At 51.6% G+C, this 21250-nt stretch overlaps 1 protein-coding gene across 4 annotated transcripts in view; it reads left to right on the top strand.

Moving 5' to 3' along the window:
• Positions 1 to 21250, top strand: part of LMF1 (lipase maturation factor 1) — a 146286-nt gene that overhangs the window by 87649 nt on the left and 37387 nt on the right. For all 4 annotated transcript variants that reach the window (XM_050317903.1, XM_050317901.1, XM_050317904.1 and 1 more), the window contains exon 5: positions 12846 to 13013. In XM_050317903.1, coding sequence (XP_050173860.1) covers positions 12846 to 13013 — 168 coding nt within the window. The remainder of the gene's footprint in view (positions 1 to 12845; positions 13014 to 21250) is intronic.

Here is a 21250-nt window from a genome sequence, read left to right as displayed (position 1 = left end):
TTCCCTTCGCTCGGGCGCGTTTCCAGCTTTTGCACCGAGGAACAAGATTCCAAATTAGCCTCGAATTTTAACGTGACGCGGCTTTTGCCTCCACGGTTTATTGTGAAGGGGCTGGGTCCGGGTCCATCCCCCTCCCTTTGCTCACCTGCTCAGAAATACTGGCGTTTTCTTCTCTTTGTTTTTTATTTTTGATTCTTTCAGAGGCAGCAATTAACAGGAGGCTGCAGGTTGTCGTCCTGACTTTAATGGCCTTGTCCCCTTCTCTTCGTGTCTGCAGAGAGGTTTTGGAATCTCCCTCACTGGAGATATTCCAAAGCCATCTGGACACAATCCTGGAATGCTCTGGGGTGGCCCTGCTGGAGCAGGGAGGTGGGTCACCTGGTCCCTTCCAACCTGACCCGTTCTGGGGTTCTGTGACTTTGGGAGCCTTCACATCCAGGCAATCCATGGTCTTGGGAGGGGAGCTCCAAACCTCTCCTGATTTACAGGATTTGCCTGTTTTTTCCCAAGGACATGCCACACTCTGCCTTGGAGCAGGAGGGAGGAACAGGAGGAGCCAGGCTAGGCTCAAAATAGGTTTTTGTCAGGTTATTGCATGGAACAGGCTGATGGTAAATGTGGGAGCAGCAGAGCAGAGTGAGGAGGTGAGACCTGGGACAGCACCTGGTCCAAACCCTGCTCACACGTGACCTCAGCGAGCTGGGAATGCAGGGAATATTTTCAGAATATTTTCAGACTGTTTTATTCTTAGGTTTTTGTAGAAGCCCAGGGCACTGACATTGCAGAGGCTGCTCTATTCGGGCATTTTCCTTCCAAGATCAATGGGAAAATGGAATAAATTTGTGGGGCTGGAGCAGAACTTTATCTCTCATTTAAGTAAAAGCACATGTGAGAGGCAGGAGGAGGGTTTGTTGGGTGAGATGGTGGAGTTGGGCTTTTTTGTGGTGCCTGATTTTGGTTTGTGTGTTCATATTTCTATATAATTTTATATCTGCCTCCAGAAGCTGGTAAATACATTGCAAAAGCAGTGGGAGGGAGATGTTGGGGTTAGAAATGGCCTGTTCATCACAGGTAATGAGCCCTGTGGTGATGAGAAAACCCCAGGGAAGGGATTGTTGGAGATGTGGTGCTGTGTTATCCATGTCTGAGATCTGTGAAAAGAGTCAACTCCCTGATAGCAACTCCAGTTCATTTATTTCCTCTTAAATTGTGTTAAAATACATGAAAAAATCCTTCTCTTAATTAATAATATTGCCAACATTCATCTGGTTTTTTTCGTGTTTGTTTTTAGAGCAAAAAATTTAGGATGATTATTTTATACTGATTCTTCCAGGCATATTTTGCATCTCCTTATTAGACATTTAGGCTTCTCCTCCAGCTTTAACTTATTTCCTGGGCAGGTTTTAGCTCTGATGTGGGTGAGAACTCTGTGAACCCAGTGGGGTTACGTTGAGAACAAGCCTGGAATCTGTTCCCATTCACAAATTCTCACCGAGTGAACTTGGGATTTGAGCATCAATTTTCTCTGTACGTCCCCATTAACGGGTTTCTGTTAATTGTTGTCCTGCACAGTTATGAACAGCATCTGTGACGGCCCAGGGAAAGCACTTCCACAGGCTGGTGTTTCTCCATGGAGAGCAGATCTGGTAATTCAGGAAAACACTTCCCCACGTGGATGTTCTGAGGGCAGGAGCAGCCAGGTGCTGCCGGATGGGGTCGGGCACCGCAGCATCATCTTGGGTCTCTCTCCACCACATCTTGGGGCAGCGAGAAGCAATTTTTGTGGGCACACACAGGGCCAGGAGCTGGAGCTGCTCTTGGTGTGCAGAGCCCATGGCAGCTCAGTCCAGGTCCTCCAAAACCCTCCCGCTCTCTTCCAGTTTGATCAACAGCAAAAAGCCTTGGGAGCTCGGCTCCCAAGTAATGATGTCCAGCTGTACTGACAGAATGTGATTGCTCATCAGTTTGGTTGATGACTTAATCTGGGGCTGATTAGCATCTTGGAGGCCGGCCAGACGATCAAAAATGATGCATAATTTTGCCGCGGGGCCCAGTTTATTTAATGCTTTAGCATCCTCCTGGCTCTCGTGTAGCGGCAGGGGCTCACCCTGCCCTGCGTGTTCGCTCTCCACGAGGCTTGGGTTTGGGGTGGAAGGGTGTGCTGAGGGCAGGGTCCTGTCTTGGGGAGCAGGGTGTGAGCTGGGAGGGCTTGGCTTTGTGTCACCAGGGTGTGTCAGTGGCCAGGGCTTCACCAGGCAGAGATGCAGAGCATCCCATGCTCTCCCTGGAGCATCACCTGGCACTCAGTGGTGCTCTGGTCTGGTGACAAGGTGGGAATTGGTAACAGGTTAGACTCGATGGTCTTTTCCAGCCTCAGTGATTCTGTGATCACTCCCAGCAGTAGTAGATTTATCATTACTTGAAGTAATGGTTGGAAGGGACCTACAGGGATCACAGGCCCTGCACAGGCCCATCCCCAAGAGTCACCCCCTGTGCCCCAGAGGATCATCCAAACCCTCCTGCAGCTCTGGCAGCCTTGGGGCTGTGCCCACTGCCCTGGGGAGCCTGTTCAGTGCCAACCACCCTCTGGGGGAAGAACCTTTCCCTGAGATCCACCCTGAGCCTGCCCTGACACAGCTCCAGCCATTCCCTGGGGGCTGTCCCTGGTCCCCCCAGAGCAGAGCTCAGTCCTGCCCCTCCCCAGGAAGCTGGAACTGCAATGAGGTCTCCCCTCAGTTTTCTCCAGGCTGAGCAATAAAAATCCCATCCTCCCCAAAAGCTGCTTCCTTAAGCAGCCGAAGACATCTTCTGTTCCTTCTTGCAGTTCCAGATCATCCCCCCAGCGAGATGCTGGCGTGGGGAGCAGGAGAGAAGCTGGGGGGACAGGCACAGGGACGATGTCCATGGCTGGTGGGAAGGCTGAGCCACGGGAGCAGCCGGTGCCTGCCCGGCAAGGGTTAACACCGGAGCGGGGAGTGCTGGAAGAGCTCAGTTGTTTCACATTAGGCCGGGCAGCCCTGGCTGCCTCCCGTGCTCGGGGAGCCGGGGCCGCGTCCCCGTAACCGATGCCGTAGGACTGGCACCAGCCTCGACCACAAGTGGCCGTGAAAATAAACATCGCCGGGCTTAACTGACAGCCCGGCGCGAGGAGAACCAGCCCGGCATGACGGGGAATATTAAACACCCAGCCCGGCAGGAAAACACCCCCCTCCAGCCCCGGCATCGCCCCGGCCCCGCAGCATCAATGGGCGCAGTGTTGGGGCCGCTCCCGGGGGAAGGGGGATGTGAATGTGAGAAACCCACCCAAAACCCACCCCGGGAAGCACGGCCGGCACGGGGAGGGCAGAGCCGGAGGATGGGATTTTGGGATTCGCCGTCCCTCGGGCGCCCTGAGCTGCTCCAGGAAGGCTGTGTGGCGTTAGGAAAGGAGGTAAAAGGCTTTATTAAAAACGAGATGTTTGGCTCAGGGTGGCAGATTTATTTGTAGTGGTGATTTGGGAGCGCTCCCAGCTCGGGACAAGAGTGAGGGCATTATTACGTCCGCGGGGAGAGTGGAGCGACACTTTTATTGGGTGGAATTTATCTGCCTGGGGAATTCATTTTATCTTTTTATTTTTTTTTTTTTAGAAAAGCATAGGAACAAGCAGCGCTTACAAAACAAGGAGGCGATTACACAAGTGTGATACTTGGTGGCCCTCGGGGCTCGGATGGGTGTTGGTTGGGGCCTCTGGGTGACCGAACATCCCTCACGGATCACACGCTGCTCCGCCACGTGCCGCTCAAAATCCGTCACGTTTTTGTGTCACAGGGTAAACCACTGAGCTATTAAAGGTGTGCTGTAGAACTTCCCATCCTGAATTGTCCTGGAGAGTATAGGTAGTTATTATTTTTACCCAGGGAAGGCCTTGAGCAGGACAAGGACATCTATAACAAATGCATTTTTGTACCCAGGTGTCCAAAGATGCCCAGGCCTGCTCCTGGCATTAGCAGGATTTAACATTTCTGTCTCTGTCACTGTGTGTGTGTTACAAAGAGAATTGTCACATTTTCTGTAAGAAGTCACAATTTTAACCCTTTAATTGCTTTAAAAAGAGTTATTGGAATGATGTCCATGCCAGGAGAGGCAATGCTGTGGCACTGGCTGGAGAGGTTCAGTTCAGAGAATCGTGAAATCACAGAATGGTTTGGGTTGGAAGGGAGCTTAAAGATCATCCAGTGCCACCCCCTGCCATGGGCAGGGACACCTTCCACTAGCCCAGGTTGTTCCAAACCCTGTCCAACCTGGCCTTGGACACTTCCAGGGATGGGGCAGCCACAGCTTCTCTGGGCAACCTGTGCCAGGGCCTGCCCACCCTCCCAGGGAAGAATTTCTTCCCAATATCCCACCTAACCCTGCCCTCTGTCACTGGGAAACCATTCCCCCTTGTTCTGTCACTTCATGGCCTTGTTCACTGGTGAGACAGAGAACTGGCTGCTGGATTTTGTACATCAGCTCCTCGTGGCCAAGAGTTTTCTTGTGACTTGTTTTCCTTGTCCTAAATTCTTTCAGGCTGCATCCTTTGTTACTCGGGAGAAAGCTTAAAACAGAAGCAAACTCTGCCGAGCTTTTGGCTCCGTCTCTGGGGCAGCAACCTGGCTTTTCCCGATGTCTTATTTTTATTCCATCCTGCTCTGTAAGTGCTCTTAGATGAACAGGAGGTTGAGACCGGAATTCTCCTGAATCATTCGCTGTGGTGCTGATGCCTGGAGGGATCTGAAAGCCGTGTGGATGTGGCACTTGGGGACATGGGTTAGCGGTGGCTTTGGCAATGCCGGGGGAACGGTTGGGCTGGATGGTTTTGGAGCTCTTTTCCAACCTGAATGATAAATATTCCTGTGCTGAGCTTGCTCTGTCCCTTGGGCAGTCGCAGAGTTAAACGAGCAGAGTTAAACGCCGCGTTCCCCGCCCGCCCCCGGTGCTGGGTTTGGCACCAGCGCGGTGCCCGTTCCAGCTCGGAGAACCCCAATGACCAACCAGGTAGCCAGTTCCTAATGGCACAATTTACCCTTTGTGAACGTGTTTTATGAAAGATCCCACTGTTGTAAGGGTGGTGGGGGAAAAACCAACCAGCTAACCCAACTGTAAATGTCCAGGCCACAGAACTGCCTAATCCAAACACAGGCACGAGCCGGGGCTGCGCAGGCGCTCGTGGGTTTACCCGTGTGTTCCTTGGCCTGGTGCTGAGCGTCGCATCTGTGAGCTCATGCCAAAAAAAAAAGCAGCTCTCTGAAGGAGATGGGTCCTGGTTTTAGCACAGACTGTTAAAAAGGGTCAAAGTGGAGGGATGAGGGGCTGTGGGAGAGCAGCTGTGGGGTGTTTTTGGGCCTGTGGTGGGGAAGAGCCCTGGGGTCTCCTGAGCAGAAAGGTGTTCTTCCACCCTCTCTCTAAAGCAGTGGGTTTGCCCTTCCAGGTACTGGAATGTGCAAGGAACTCTGCTGAAAAGGCTGGAAAATCCCAGTTCATATAAAAATATTGTAGTAAAATAGTCCAAGTGGCCTTGCTGAGGTGGGAATCATCAGGGGGGTGAGCAGGAGGATTGTCAAGGAGATGGTTTCGAGGTGCCAGAGATCTCAGGGGAAGGGGCTGTGGGACCCAGAGGTCCTGTTTGATCCTAGCTGGAGTTACGAGCATGGAAGATGCTGCTGCCTGTGGTGACCCACATTCTTTAGGATGAAACATTGACATCCTTCCCTTCAGAACGTTTCACACTCAGGCAGAATAGGAAAGTGCTTGAGCTTTAGCTGGGAATGTTAAGCACTGTCTCCTCAACCCACTCGATGGAGCTTTGGGTCTTGCAGTGATGGGAGAGGCTTCACGTGGTGTCCTGGCTCCCTTTTCCCTCCTTTCAGCTGCTTATTCCCATTGCTGTTGCCTGTTGTGTGATTTGCCTGTTGCTCCTGGTACCTGGTGGGAGCTGGCAAATCCATCCCCGTGCTCGTGGACTGAAGTGATTCTTCTCTGCCCTGCAGGAGGAAAGAGCAAATGAACCCAAAATAATGTGTGTTACAAGAAAATGGAAAATGGCAGAGGGCACATGAAATAAGCAGAGGTATTTTCTAGCTGTCTGGTCTAAGGTTTGGTATCATTTTTCTCCAGGATTACAGGGGCTTTCACCTCATAAATTTGTGCCTGTTTGAGGTCGTTAATCTTTCTTTACATGTTGCCCTGCAATTTTAGAGCTTTGCCACCATCTGGGATCACATTTTAAATGGAGTTTCCACTCAGTACGTTCCTTTTCGTGAAATTATTTATACATAGAGAAATGTATAATAAATACATCAGGTCTGGGTTGTTTTGAAACATTTTCAGTGCTTTTGCAAGGGCTTACCTTGTGTGGAAAAACTTGTCTTCTCTAATAGAGAGTCATAACAGTGACCAATTAAGGGATCACATTTGCAATATGCTCTTAACTGGCAATTTAAAATATTGGTGAGGGGCCTGGTGAGTGATCCGGCGGGGAAGGCGAGAGTGCCGGGCCTGGGAGCGCATTCCTGCTGGAAAATCTCGGAGTACGAGACACATCAGCACCATCTGATGGAAACCAGCGAACCTGGAGAAGGATTGCTGCAGTCCCCTCCTTGGTGAGCATGTGTTGCCCTTAGCTCCTGGTTTTCTTCTTCACTGTACGGTTTGGTTGATGTGGTGTTCACTCAGAGGATGGACTTGGTGATCTTGGAGGCCTTTTCCAGCTCTGTGGTTCTTATGGATGTAACTTCCAGCCTGTTCCACTCCCTAAACTCAACATGACTCATCTTTGGTGCTGTTAAACCTTCTCCCCAAAGGCAGTAACGACCTGCAGTTGGTTCCACCAGCTTCTTCTGGCCCCACCAGAGCCAGGATGTCTGTTCCAGGCCTTGCTAATTATTTTAAAGGGATTTTGAACAAATAATAGCCTGAACAGTTCAGTGGTTCCTTGTGTAATTTTAGCTCTGGACCTCTCCAAGAATGTACAGAATAAATAGGCGAATCTGTAACCCATCCCCAATTAACTCGATATTCAGGGAGCAGCTCCGAGGCACAGTGTCAATAAACAGGGATGCTGTGGGCCTTGCAAATGTGGGATTTGTTGCTGGGGAAGGACAGCTCGGACCAGGAGGTGGCTGCAGTCTGGAAAAGCAAACAGCGCATCCACAGATCCTTCTGCCCCCACCCAACTTGTTGGAATTCCAAACCCATCATTTTGGTGTCCCCCCAGTCCATCCTCACTCGTGCTGGTTTGAGTCCAACTGACTCACCCTGAGCAAAGCCTGGCTTTGCTGTTAAACATCACGGGTGTGGCAGGGAGGCTTCACCTCCACCGCTGACCTCGCAAGTGCAGCCTGGTAAACAGGAAAGCAGGAAAATTCCGGGGGCTGTTTTACAATGCCGGGGCGTGAAATTGCGCGGCAGAGTTTTCTCCTAAGCCCCTTCCCCCCTCAGGCGGCTGCAGCCAGGATTCCCCAGGGAACCCAGCGCCCAGCCGGGAATTGTTGCTCTGATTTTTCACGCTCTCAGCTTCTCCTCACCGAGGCTTCGCCCGGCCAGGAGAGCCGGGGACCTGCGCGGGCTCGGAACAACGGCCGGGGAGAGGAGTTAAAAATGAAACAGCAGATTTATATGTATAAAAAGTAAAAATATATGTTCTCCATCTGAAGTTTATTTAGGCCCTCTGGGAGAGTGGCGCGGCACTACGTCTCTACTAAATTGCCAACATTTTATGGTCGTGCTGGCACCGAGTCAAACACACATCTCCTTGGCTTGGGTCGCTGTCTTTAAACAGGCAGATTCCAGTGTGTTTTCCTATGAACTGAATATTGCTATTGACTGGGCAAGGGAAGCTCTGCCCAGCAAGGACGTGTAGGTAACTTTTCTTTTTAATGGTTCTACGGAGACTTAATTATTTTGATACCTCGTCGCTGAAGAGCCGAACCCTTGTGACCCCACCGGACCTTGCAGCCGTGTGGGTTTTATTCCAGATGCAATTTTTTAAATTTTTTTTTCCCCCTCATGATTTTATTTTGATTGGAATCTTATTAATAATTGGAACATTTCAAAGGGCCTATTTTTAACCTGGAGTGTTTTGGTAGCGTGGACGTGGAGCCTCGTGCGTGTGAACAGATGGATAAAGTACCCACAGCTCGAGGTACTGCTGGGGTTACACGAGAGGCTGAGCAGTTCCCTGCTCAGTTTCCTTTCCAAGTCCTTCCCTACACGTGTATCTTTGTGCAGGATCACTGTGTTACTCATCAGTCGAGGTGGCTGCCCGTGTAGAGCCCTTTCCAGAGCGAGGAAGCTCTCTGGGATCTCCCTTTTCCAAGGAGGGTGTTTTGCAGGAGTCCTTGTACAGCACGAGAGGGGAAGACTTCAGTCAAGGCACTCATCTCCCCACACTTCCCGGCAGCTGGGAGTGACCCCCTTGAGCTCCTCCCTGCTCGCTGCCTCTTCGCATGGGGCTGGGAAGACGTTCCTGCCCGGGCTTGGGAATGTGGAGCTTTGATCTGCAGATGCATAAGGAGGAAGGGTCAAGTTCTGAAGCAGAACAGGCTGGCAGAGAAACAGCCAGTTGGATCACGGTGATCAAAATATTATGGAGAATCCTTCTCATTTTTTGGTCCAAAGCACAAGAGAACCAAGAGCTTTCCTTTGAAGCCGAGAAGATGAGTTCATGCCTCAGTGCTTGGGAAGCTGGAGAGCTGAGCTTTGCAGTTTGTCTAAACCTTCCACAAGCACTCAAGAAAACATTTAATAATACCTCTTATCCTAGTTTTCCAGGGTGCTGCTGCTCCTCACACTCTGCTGTGTTTGCCAAAGCCTTTCCCTCTCTCCTGGCTGTGGGAGCCCCTGAGCTGTTCCTGACACGTTCCCTGCGCCTGTTCTGGGGGTGAGGTGGGGTTGTATTCTATGATTCCATTGGACAAGGGGGATGGATTGAAACTGAAAATAGATTCACTCTGGATATTGGGAAGGAATTGTTCCCTGGGAGGGTGGGGAGGCCCTGGTACAGGTTGCCCAGAGAAGCTGTGGCTGTCCCATCCCTGGAAGTGTCCAAGGCCAGGCTGGACAGGATTTGGAGCAACCTGGGCTAGTGGAAGGTGTCCCTGCCCATGGCAGGGGATGGAACCTTAATGTCCCTTCCAGCCCACACCATTCTGTGATTCTGTTTCTTTTGACCCAGTAGTTGTTTCCTCTCATTATTCATTCATATTTGCTGTTGTTCCATTTCCTTCTGGTTTTCAAGATTTTTCTCCCATTCATTGCAGGTGGTTGGACTCGTTGATCTTGGAGGGCCTTTCCAACCTGAACCATTCTATGACTTCAGGATTCCCTCCCCCTCCAACCTCACACTCCCATGCTGCACAGTTACTTGCCATGGGAGCTGTGCTGTGAGACCAGTAAAGAATCCCAGAACGGTTTGGGTTGGAAGGGACCTTAAAGATGATCCAATCCTGCCCAGGTTGCTCCGAGCCCCAGCCCTGTCTGAGCACTGGGTTGTTTGAGGACAATGTGGGACTTGTTTTCCTGCACACGTGTAGGAGAGCCTGGAGGTTTCCTTAGGCTGAGCTGGGCTACCTAACCCTGGGATTAAATACTCCATCAGAGTTTCTGTAACGCCACAGCAATAGGGAGGCTGGAGGAGAGACCTTGTGCATTTACAGGCCCTGGGAAGAGCCTTCCCTCTGGTGTATAATGGCCTTCTGTTGGCTTTTAGTAGCCTATAGTTTAGTAAATTAGGAGTCTTCAGGTACTTAGCACTTTAATGGTTCTCACTAAGAACATAATTAAACCATAGACCCCTTAGGGAGAAAAAACAGTTTATTGTGCGTATTTTTAGAACCCGTTCCCAGCCCTCGTAAAAGCTGGTGGATGGGAGGCAGGGAACAGGCCCGGGCTGGGGACCCAGAATTCCTGGGGCAGCCCCCGCCGAGCGCCGGCCCCGCTCACACCTTACAAATCTGCCCCGTGACTTGTGGAATTCATTTCCCCCCGTGTCCTTTCCGAGGGCGTTCACTGCAGCAGTTTCTCTGCGGCTGCTGGAGGGGTGAGGGAGGCACAAGGGTTGCTAATCGTTTTTTTTTTCATTTAAGAACATTTTATGTCTCGCAGAGTACCCAGCACAGGTTGCCCAGAGAAGCTGGGGCTGCCCCTGGATCCCTGGAAGTGTCCAAGGCCAGGCTGGACGGGGCTTGGAGCAACCTGGGCTAGTGGGAGGTGTCCCTGCCCGTAGCAGAGGTTTGGAAATTGATAATCTTAAAGGTCCCTTCCAACCCAACCCATCCCATGATTTTCCTTGCAGAGCAGCCACGGAGCAAAGTGTAAAGCTCAAAATCCCAGAAGTGAGCTGGGTGAGGTGATCCTGGAAAGCTTTCCCTGCTCCTGGGCTCTGACACCACTGCCTCCAGCACTGCTGTGATGCTTCCATAGGATATGATTACTCTGGGATAGAATGTGGGGAGGAATTCCCTCTCTAATGCCGGGTGCTCCCAGCACCCCTGGGCAGTGACCAACCCAGGCCCAAAAGGAAAGCAGGAAGTTTTCCATCATCCCAGGCATTCACCAGGGTGATTCACACACTGCTCTGGGTCCTTGCCTCGACACCCCATCCCGAGTAAACACGGCTTTCTCCCCGGGAAAGCTGCGCCTGCGCTCGCAGCATCTGGAAGGCATTGGGAGGAACACACACACACACACAGAGCTCCTCTCCCAGCAGCTTTTGAGGAGTATCTGGGACCTGTGAATCACTTCCCTTTACGTAGGGAAGCGTAGAATCACGGAATGGTTTGGGTTGGAAGGGACCTTAAAGCTCAGCTTGTTCACCTCGTGCAGGGACACTTTCCACTGGACCTGGTTGCTCCAACCTGGCCTTGAACTTCCTTCTGCTTCTTGTCCCAGTCCAGTGGAACCTGAGGCTGGAATTTTCTCTTTCTGCCCTTGGGCAGGTTGGGGGGACAATTTTGTGAGGCCCAGCCCAACCAAGCAGCAGGATTAATACATATTAATGTGTTAATTACAGTTGTAAGTAGATGTGTAATTACTCACGTAGCACTGTCTGCTCTCCGTGCTCCTCGGCCTTAGGTGCTAAACATTCCAACCTCTAGGACTGATACCTCAGCTGGGTCAATTTTGGTTAAAGCACTTCAAAAAAATAATAATAAAAGGAGCCAAGCAACAACCTGCCTTTTTGGGGAGGATGAAAGCATTTCTCGGCAATTTGGGCTTCAAGGTCAAATAAATAAATAAATAAATAACTTTCTTTGTGAGCCTCCCCGGCGTTCTGGGAACAAGCAGAGTAACTCAAACCAGGTCCTGTGTTGGAGGGAAGGACCCTGGGTGGCACCTGGGGCTACCCTGACCTCCAGCCCTGGCTGGAGTGGGCTTGGCAGAGCTCCCTGACCCCGGCACGGCTCCATCCGGCGCCGCGGCCCGGGGAGGAAGGATGCGGTCTCCTTGTCCTGAGGGGCTCCAGCAGCTCCAGCCCATGGAAAGCAACAACTTTATTAATCCCAGCTTTGCTAATAAGGAATTACAATAGTTGTGGGATTTGGCAAGTGGGAGCACGCTCGCTTGCCATGCATCCTACGGGATTTTCCCTGGTTTGTTTGTATTTTTGATTTAGCTACAAATAATTTAAAGATGTGTTGTGTCTCCTTTAATTAACATTCGTGTTTTCAACCTCTCTATTTTTTTGTTGCTGCAATTTTCAAACAATACCAGTGAATTTGAGGCTGTCAGATACGCTAAGATAAATTAACATTTATTTTCACTGAAATTGCAGGATTTCGTAGGGTGGCACTTATTAACATATCAGCTTTTGGGTTTGCTTCCTTTGTAAAATGTGCAGCTTCGTTGTACTGGATGGAAAATCTCCCAGTGTGAAAAAAATTCAGGCCGATAAAAGAATAATATTGTCCCAAGGCCAGTGTGTAAATACCTTAACCAGTATAACATGTTTAGAGGAATTACACTTTCCTCTCCCAAATTACGATTTTGGAAAGCGGCTCTACCGCCACATTTATTTCAAATTTAAACATTTTGAAAGAAGATCTCTGAGGTTTTGAAATCTGGTTTCCATTCCTGGCTCTGTTTGACCCTCTGCGTGACCCTGAGAAAATCTTTGTCTCGCTTTCTGTATCTGCTCAGTTGCTCTGATGATCTCCACTCGTGCAGGGCAGTTTAACATCACCCAGTGTCAAGCTGTGTGTAATATTTCAGTATTAAATAATAGTTGGCTTAATTTAAGGTGGGTTTGGGTTGTGATGAAAACAGGGAAAAGTAATAATAATAATAATGGCCAGTCTTCGCGAGCGAAGATCCGGGGAAGGTCTTTCCACCTTCCAGCCTGCGCATTGGATTTTTTTAGGTGAGACACAGTGTGCGCGGAACTGAGCCCACCCTTTAATCCTAAGGTTCATCTGCCGGGGCCAAGCGAGCTTGGACGGTGGCAGCGAGGTCCTTAGGACGTAGGTGGGTTGCCTTTAAGGGCTAACGAGCCCCACCTGCCCGGGAGTGGCCCTGACCGGGAATCGAACCCGGGTCTCCGCGGTGATAGCGCGGCGCCTTTACCCCCTAGACCACCAGGGGCTCCTACAGGGAAAAGTAAAACTCTTGGTTTGTAGGAGATGGATTGGTTTAAAAACGCGTTGGGTTTGCCTGAAAAATACTTGAACGAGGCGATTTTCCATACGAAGAAATGAGTTCCCAGAGGCCAAGGATGGCTCTCCTGCGAGGAGACTTGGGGAAAGAAATAAGGAGAGAGGCCAAAACTCTGTAACTGTCCTCAGTAATGAGCCTTGGACGGGACTGATCCCTTTTTCCTGCCCTCTTTCAGACACAGCCGGTGCCCAACCCCATCGCCTACTTCATGCACCGCTCGCCCTGGTGGTTCCACCGCTTCGAGACCCTGGTCAACCACTTCATCGAGCTGCTGGTGCCCTTCTTCCTCTTCCTGGGCCGGCGCATGTGCATCCTGCACGGCCTCCTGCAGATCCTTTTCCAGGTGAGCTGCTCCTTTTTTGCTTCCAAGGGGAACATCATCTCCCAGGATGGAGCAGAGGGTCTCTGGGGGCTGTGAAACCTCCCCCACTGCATCTGGAGCTGTGGGTGGGCTGGGCAAGGTGCAGGCACACAGACTGCTCATGCTGGCTCTGCCAGGACACGGGCACGTGTGGCAGGAGCAGCGATGGGATTCCCTGGAGCCCGTGTTCTCCGAGCAGCATCCCGAGGAACTGACTCACTTGGCTGCTCGGGAGTTCAGGCCCAAGTGACTCAAGATGATTCAGAGCCATGACCTGTTGGCTCTTGGGTGGGTCACACCACTGGGGCTGCTCTTTCTGCTTCACTGGAGGTTTGTTTCCTGTGCTGCTGCTTTGATTTCTGGCTGGCACAGAAGTGTCAGCCCAGGACTGGTGCAAAGGCTCCTGCAGCTCAGGAATACCTGCAGTTTCTCCAAAAGCTAATTTTTATAGGCATCTTTCACCTTTTCAAGAGATTCTTCTTTATATGTTTAGCATTCAGGGGCTGTTCTTTATCTCTGAAAACGTATGAGCTACTTTTCACAACCCCCAGATTTACTGAGCTGAGGTCTGTAGTGAAAATAATACCTCGAAAAATTGACGGTGTTCGTGTTGCAGTTGATTTTTGGGGTTGGGTTTTTTTGTATGTGTGTAAAACTCAGAGGACAGAAGCTCCTGCTATTTCCCAGACCCCACCTGATTTCTCTCATCCTGTCCCTGGCAGAACTCAAAGAGCTCGTTAATCCCCAGCCCCTCCGACTCGCAGCCGCTCAGCTTTTGGCCCTCGCTGCCTGTGTTTGTTCAGCATCATTTCAGCATCATGAAATTCATACTCGGTAGCTGTTACTGCTTCCTGTAAACTCACGTGATGATTAAACTGGAGAACAGCTTATAAACCCCCTCGGTAAACCACAAAAATGCTGGTCAGGTTTTAAAGGTCTGACATGAAAGCCGCGGGGTTTCTGTGCCCTCGCAGAGGTTCCCGCTCCTTCTGCTTCCCAAACGCTTCCTGTTGTGTCTGGGTGCCACTGGGCATCAGCTGGTGCCTCTGCACAGCTTTTGGGGTCAGTTTGGTTGTGCTGGGGTGGAACTTGGGCAGCTGGAGGGCCCGGCAGTGGGACAGGACAGGCCTGACCAAGGGGGGTCTCAGGGTGTTTGTCACGGGCATCACACCTGAGGTTTTTGGTGTCACTGGGAGGGTTTTATTCAGCCCAACCATAAAAAAACTCTTGTTTTGGCTCGTGGGCAGAGTAAAACCTGCCATCTCTGTGGGCTGCTTGTTGCAGAAGCAGGCAAGTGTTGAGACACGGCAGAGATCAGATCAGAAGCAGGAATTGTGAGTAGGAGCTCTGTTGTGTGTAAGGGAGGGCAGGAACGGTGGTGATGGCTCTTGCTAAGGTGAGTAGAGCTGGGAAGGAGCAGAACACCCCAGGGTGAGTGCCAGGCTTTGGCACAGAGCTGTGCCTCGGGGCAGGACTGTCCTGTGGTTCCGTGTTCACAGAAATACCAGTGCAGTGAGCTCAGGTGGTGATGTTTCATCTGCACACCTCTGCCAGATGACCAACCCACCCAACCTCCTTAAGCTGAAGGAGGGCAGGGTTAGATGGGATATTGGGAAGAAATCCTTCCCTGGGAGGGTGGGGAGGCCCTGGCACAGGCTGCCCAGAGAAGCTGTGGCTGCTCCATCCCTGGAAGTGTCCAAGGCCAGGTTGGAGCAACCTGGGCTGGTGGAAGGTGTCCCTGCCTGTGGCAGGGGAGTGGCACTGGATGAGCTGAAGGTGCCTTCTAATCCAAACCATTGTGGGACTCTCTCAGTGCCCGTCACTCATCCCCTTCTCACCCTGGGGGCTCCATCCCCAGGCAGGGCTCGTGGCCGGTGTCGCCTCCGTTGCCCTCCCGGCTCCCCCAAGGGCCCCCAACGAGCAGCACGAGCCTGGGTGTGCTGGGGGGTGTCAGACAGAGCCAGGGGGACCTGGAAAAGCCAACTCCATGCAATAAAGGCTCCTAATGACACGGAGTAAATGCAGGCATCAACAACCCCCCTTTAATTGGCACTTTATTGATAGTTGGCAATTACTGCCTTATTTCTATCACGAGGGGAGTCTGCAAAGGCAGAAAGGGTCCCAGTGTAAAATGCAGCTCTGGTGCCTTTATAGCATTTCAACAAAAACCTGTTTATTTAATATTTACTGCCCTTTTCTTCATTCAGAATGACTTTTATTGACAATACTTCTGCTCTGCAAAGGAAGCAATAAAGTTTAATGTTGATATACCACTTAATTCTGCTTTTCAAGATTTGAATTGACATTACATGCAAGTTTTATTGGACATTTTATAATTGTTATTGGAGTCATGGTGGCTAGGTTGAGTGAGTGTATTTTTCCAGATTCCAACTGGCCTGGAGAATATTGCTTTGTCAGGAACCCAAAAGAAGTTGGGCTTTAAAGAAAAAAAAAGTGAGTTTTTTTCCAAGTGTGAACTTATTCTTCTTGCCCAGTTCACGTTTGTAAGGGAAAAGGCTTAGTGAGTTTGGAAACATCAGAGGGGAGGGGCTGGGCAGTGGAGACTGTGCTGGAGGATGGGGGTCTGTCCACCCTTGGATTCCTGTGGGATTGTGCTGGTTCCAGTCTGCTGGAGCATCCTGGGCCACCTCCATGTGGGAGATCTGGGTGATGGTGACTTGGACATAAGGAGGAATTTCTTCACCAAAAGGGTTATCAAGCATTGGAATGGGCTGCCCTGGGCAGTGCTGGAGTCACCATCCTGGAAGTGTTCAGAAAACCCGTGGATGTGACATTTGAGGACATGATTTAGTGGTGAACGTGGGGGTGGTGCTGGTTGATGACTGGATTTGATGATGTTAAAGGGCTTTTCCAGCCTTGACAATTCCATGATTCTCTTGAATCCATGATTGGCTGATTTCTGTAGGAGTGGAGGGGTCTGAGCCTCAGAAATACACATGTAGATCTGAAGCACCCCCACTGTTCAGGGGGAATCGAGTCCAAAATGTGGCTTTGGGTGCCTGGAGCGGGGAGGGAGAGATCTTGGAGGGTCTTGGAGACCCCAGGTGAGGTCTGGACTCTGTTATTCTTGGTTCTGTGGAAGCATCAGGGCAGAGCCTGCCCATACCCCGAGGAGCTTGTGGTTTGAAGGGGGAGGGAGGCTGGAAGTGCTGCGTGGGGAAGGCAAGTCCTGCTGCTCGGCGGCTGTTTCGCTGTTCCCTGGAGCTGGCTCCTAAAAACCCTGAGGCTGCATGTTCTTCACGCCATCTGATGCACAGCTTACACCAGCAAACGTATTTCTTGGCTCCTTCTAAGCCAGGCAGTAAAATTACACTGCTTGGCAAAGGAGTTGATGAGGGGAAGCGAGAGGAAAGCCAAGAAAGCCAGGAAAAAGCCACCTTGCCCCTCGGAGCTGGCAGGTAGTGCCGGGCTGGAGCGCAAAGAGGAGGCTGCAGCACCCACGAGGGAGGGGGCTGAGGTTTTTTTACAGCTGGGGAGGTGGTTTTGGCTGTGCCAGATGGGAAGGAGCTTCAGTATCACAAAGGTAAAAGCCATAAATAAATACATGGAATGGAAAGTATAAGGCTGGTGCTGTTGGAAAGGCGGGGTCATTCCTTTGCTTCCACGCTGCCCTGGGTCACGGTCGTAAAGGCACAGCTTGGGGATGTGGGGAGAGCTTTAGGCTCTCAAATCCCTTTGGATTTGAATGAATTTGGGGATTCTGACTCCTTCATGTGGCCCCTGAAAACTCCTGGCATGTGCTCCAGCACGGAGCATCCTCGTGGCTGGGGAATTCCTGGAGGGGCCCTTCGTGCCTGGATGAGCTCAGCCCCCACGTCACACGGCAGGACAGAAGTTCCCCCGAGGAGCCAGAGTGGAGAAGCCTCGGGGCTGCCAGTTCTTCCCTGCCACCATTCCTGCTTCCCTGGAGGCTTGGCAGTGGAATGACATTTGGGCAATCCCGGGATGATTTTCAGCAGGAGCCGCTTGCAAAGCGGAGGGGATGACGGTGCCAAGAGCGAGGCTGAATTCCAGCCTTGGGGAAGGCAGAGGTTAAACCCCCACAGCCAAACCCCCACTCCCCCAAAGCCAGAGCCCCAGCAAAGAACCCCCCTGAGGCAGCTCCGGGGGGGACCTGCTGAGAGGGACCCCTGAGGGGGAATGTGGCAGAAACCTCAGTTCCATTCCCTTGGAAAACAAGCTCCGAGCTCTACCCTTGCCCAGCTGGGCACTGCACCAGGGACACACAACCCCTGCTCTCCTGGGAGCTGGGAATGTGCAGGAGAGTGGGCAGCAAAGTCATTTCCCTTTTTTTTTTTTTTCTTTCTAGGCAGAAAACAGTTGTTGAACAGAGATTTTCTGCCTTGGCTTGGCCAAACCCCAACCTCCTAAAAACTGGGATGGAAATGGACGTTTTCCTCTCCTCGTTGATTTTGTTCCCATCTCTCCAGTTCTGTGCAGGGGAGGCAGAGCAGGGTTTTTGCCCCGTTTCTTTTGGGAGGGGAGGACCAAGCCCCCTCTTCCCCCACCTCTGCCACGCCACAAGACGTTGGAGGGATGAACTGCCCTCGCAGCCACACACACGCAAATTGAATCAGGCTGTGGCTGTGCCACAGCTGCAACATATTGTGTTGCTGACTTAGGAGGTAGCAGAGGTCACAGCAGCAACCTGGAGAGAGGGAACAAAAATTAAACAGCCCCCCCCCCTCCTCCCCTGCAGAAAGTGTCTGAATCCAGTGTTTGTTTTCACTTGTCAGATCCGAGCTGGGGTTCGTTCCCTTTCCGGCGCTGGTGTAAATCAGAAGTGTCTCCAGGAGGATTAGCAGGGCTGCACAAGTGCCAGGCTCGTGGCAGAAGGATCAGGCCCTTGGTTAGGGCTTTAGTTCTGCACCCCCAGGACGTGTGCACTGGTCAGGGGGTTGTCTGTGAGGATAAAGCCACTGCCCCGTTTGCAGGAGGAGGGAGCAGCCAGAAAATTCGGGAGTTGTTCTACAATTTACTGAATCCCAGACTGCTTTGGGTTGAAAAAGACCTTAAAGCCATCCAGTGCCACCCCCTGCCACGGGCAGGGACACCTTCAACTCACCCAGGTTGCTCCAAGCCCTGTCCAACCTGGCCTTGGGCACTTCCAGGGATCCAGGGGCAGCCACAGCTCCTCTGGGCAACCTGTGCCAGGGCCTGCCCACCCTCACAGGAAAGGATTCCTTCCCAATATCCCATCTAAACCTCCTCTCTTTCAGTTTAAATCCACCCCCCTTGTTCTGTGCCTAAAAACTCCCTCTCCTGGTGTTTTGTAGCCCCTTAGGGTGCTGAGGAGCGTGGCCCAGCGGCGCTGGCAGGGTGTGAGTGGGTGGGTGACACTGCTGGGGCTGGGCCGTGGCTCCCCTGCGAAAACAGAGGAAATTCAGCCTTCACAAAAGTCCAAATATTGTTGATTTTGTTGTGGCTTAGAAAGAAACAACAAACGGAGGGTCCCAGGAAAATGAAGTGCAGAACATGAGGGAGCTGCTGGGGCAGGAATGGGCCCGTGGAAAACAGTTTTGCAGCTCAGTTGTTTAGAAATCCGCTTTAGGCTCGAGATGGAGGATGGAGGGAGAGCAGTTAAAGGGTTTTTTGGGAAGCCTGTAGCTTTGGACTGGGATTATGGAGGTTAATGATCATCCCAGTCCCCCAGGCGAGGGGTGCTGGGGTCCCCCTGCCCCTCACTCCCTGTCCCCTTGGACCCCCCCAGCCTTCCCTCCCTCGGCCCTGGCGCTGCTCCAGCTCAGCTTTTCTCCACAGCACAACAAGAGGAATGTGAAATCAAAGGAGTTACAGGGTAGATTTTTCTGTTACATTTAAGCCACCTTAAATTAAATACCAAGCTATACACCCCCCCCCCCAAAAAAAAAAAAAAATCCTAAGTGGGCAGAAGCCAAACTATTTAATCACTCCTAGGTTTGATTTCACTTCCAGCTCGATGGTATCTGTTGCGAGGGCTGCTGTGCCAGACACGAGAATCCCAGCACATACCACCCCAACCCAGTAAATAGGGCTGCTCTGTAATGGGGTCTGGGATTAGTTAGCAACAAGTTAAGTCCTTGCATTCTGCAGTAGTCAGAGTGACTGAGAAACACTTACTGTGAGCCATAGGAGTGCATTTAATTAGCTTCTGATTCAGGGGCGCTGGGTTTTTTTTTTTTCCCCCTTCTTTTTTTTTTACGTCGTTAAATAAAGTGTCACCCCAAGCCAGTGCTGTAAACTCTATTTTGATTGTGGCTGCAATAACCCCTTTGGGCGTCATTCAAATTGTACTAAACAGTTTCTGGAGAGCGCTGGTTTCTCTCAAAATAAACCAAAGTCCGGCTTTGACAAGCTCTAATGAAAAACAAATTGTTATATTACTTAGAAAAATAATTTGAAGGAAGTCTGAATTAGTTGTAAAGGTGGAAAAGGTTCAGCTACTTGAAAATAGAAATTTGGAAGGTATTTATTTTAACCATTAAGCCAGTGGCCTTGAAATACAGCCTTGTTTGTTGGGGAATGTGCCTAACGAGAGACATGAATCATGCTGTTAATCAGTATGGGAACTTGATTAATTGGAAAGGGGACCGTCAGTGACTCCAACAGGCGGAGCCGCCTGGCAGCAGCCGGAGCCTGGAGCTGGTGTGACTTCCCATCACTCATCCTGCTGGCACGCGAGGGGAGCCTGGGAGGGATCCCACAGCCCCTGCTCTGCGGCCTGGGGGGATTTTGAGCTTGGAAATCAAACGTGGGCTCCTGGGGGCACCGGCAGCCCGGGCTTTGGGGTGTCTCTGCCTTGGGGTGTCCAGCTGGAAAGGGGAGGGTTCTGCTCAAGGAGGGCTCGAGGGGGTCCCAGAGGCACCAACGCCCCGGGCTGGGATCCCTGTCAGCTCACCTTTGCTACTGGTAGTGGTTTTGCTTATTAAACCTGAGAGCGAGGTTTTTTACGCCCAGCTATGAAATGAAATTTGCATGGGAGGCCCCCAGGATGGGAAGCGCTGCCATGGCCGTAAAAATGCAGCAGGAAGGGCTGGATTAGTTTTCACTGTTGACTGGGGCTCTTGGGTTCAGGGCCAGGAAGAGCTGGAGTGAGCTGGGCCATCCAAGAGCACTGTTTTTGTTTTGGAGCAGCGTCTGTTTGCTCGTGTGGCAAAGGGCTACGGTGGCAGGGTGGGGAGGGAGCCTGTGGCTGTGCCAGAGGGGTGAGCTGCAGCTGAGTTTTGGGTTCCTGGTGCAAGGTGCCACGTGTGGGGCTGTCCCAGTGCTGGTGGCCCAGTTTGGTGCCGTTGGTGTCACAATCTGTGCCGTGACAAACACCATGGCCCAGCCAGGGAGACCCAGGGACCGTGTGGGCTCCGGTGGCCCCGTGTCCTTGGGAATATTGGTAAGGACTGACATTCAAAGGTCACACCAGCAAGATTTGCTTAAATGTAATGAAATCACAACCAGTGCTGGCTGCCCTTGGCGTGGCTGCCACGTTACAGCCTTCCAGGGTGCTCTCAGGGCTCATTTTCTGTGCTGCTCTGGGTCAGCCTCGCACTGCCCACTCTTCACACCACCTGAACCCCTTCCAGAGCTGGACTGAGTGGCATGGCTGGCATCCACCACACGTGCTCCTTGCCCTGCCAAGGTGAGAGTTGGGGAGCACTCATGCTCCTTGGGCTCTGGTGCAGGGCTGGGGTGGTGGTTTTTACCCCCGCTGGAATTTGGCGTTTGGCTTTCGGGATTCCTGCGCGCTCCAGAACCTTTGTGTCTGGAGCCCTCCAGCACAATTTCCAGGTGCTGGGGCTCGCTGAGAAGAATCAATTACAAGGATGCTGTCAGTGAAACGAGCCGAGCTGGCCAGGCTGCGAGGGCTTCCAACAGCTGCTCTTTCCAGATGGGATTCGCTCGGTGCCGCGGCGGTCGGGTCCAAACGAGGGTGGGAGATAAAGTATGTGTTGCACATGTGATTGCAGGGACGTGTAAGGGTGTGTGTAAAACAGTCTGTCTGACGAGAGCCAGACCAGCCATAAGCCAGAGATGTTGCTGATGTCCATGACGTGATCTTGACCATGCACTGTTGCCATATTTCCAGTGTCACAGAGGTTTTGGTGTAGCTACTAAACCTCACTGAAACCATTCCAACCCCCTGGCATTGCCCAAGCCGAGGGCCTCGCCCACTAACCCGTGTCAGGCATCTTCAGGCTGTGAATGGATCCACTTTCAGTGCAGTG

This window comes from Myiozetetes cayanensis, unplaced genomic scaffold (genome assembly GCF_022539395.1).
Source record: "Myiozetetes cayanensis isolate MyiCay16 unplaced genomic scaffold, myiCay2020 scf20-37, whole genome shotgun sequence".
NCBI classification, from domain to species: Eukaryota; Metazoa; Chordata; class Aves; order Passeriformes; family Tyrannidae; genus Myiozetetes; species Myiozetetes cayanensis.
The sequence above is the reverse complement of the archived record's forward strand: the minus strand, read 5'-3'. Positions and strand labels throughout refer to the sequence as shown.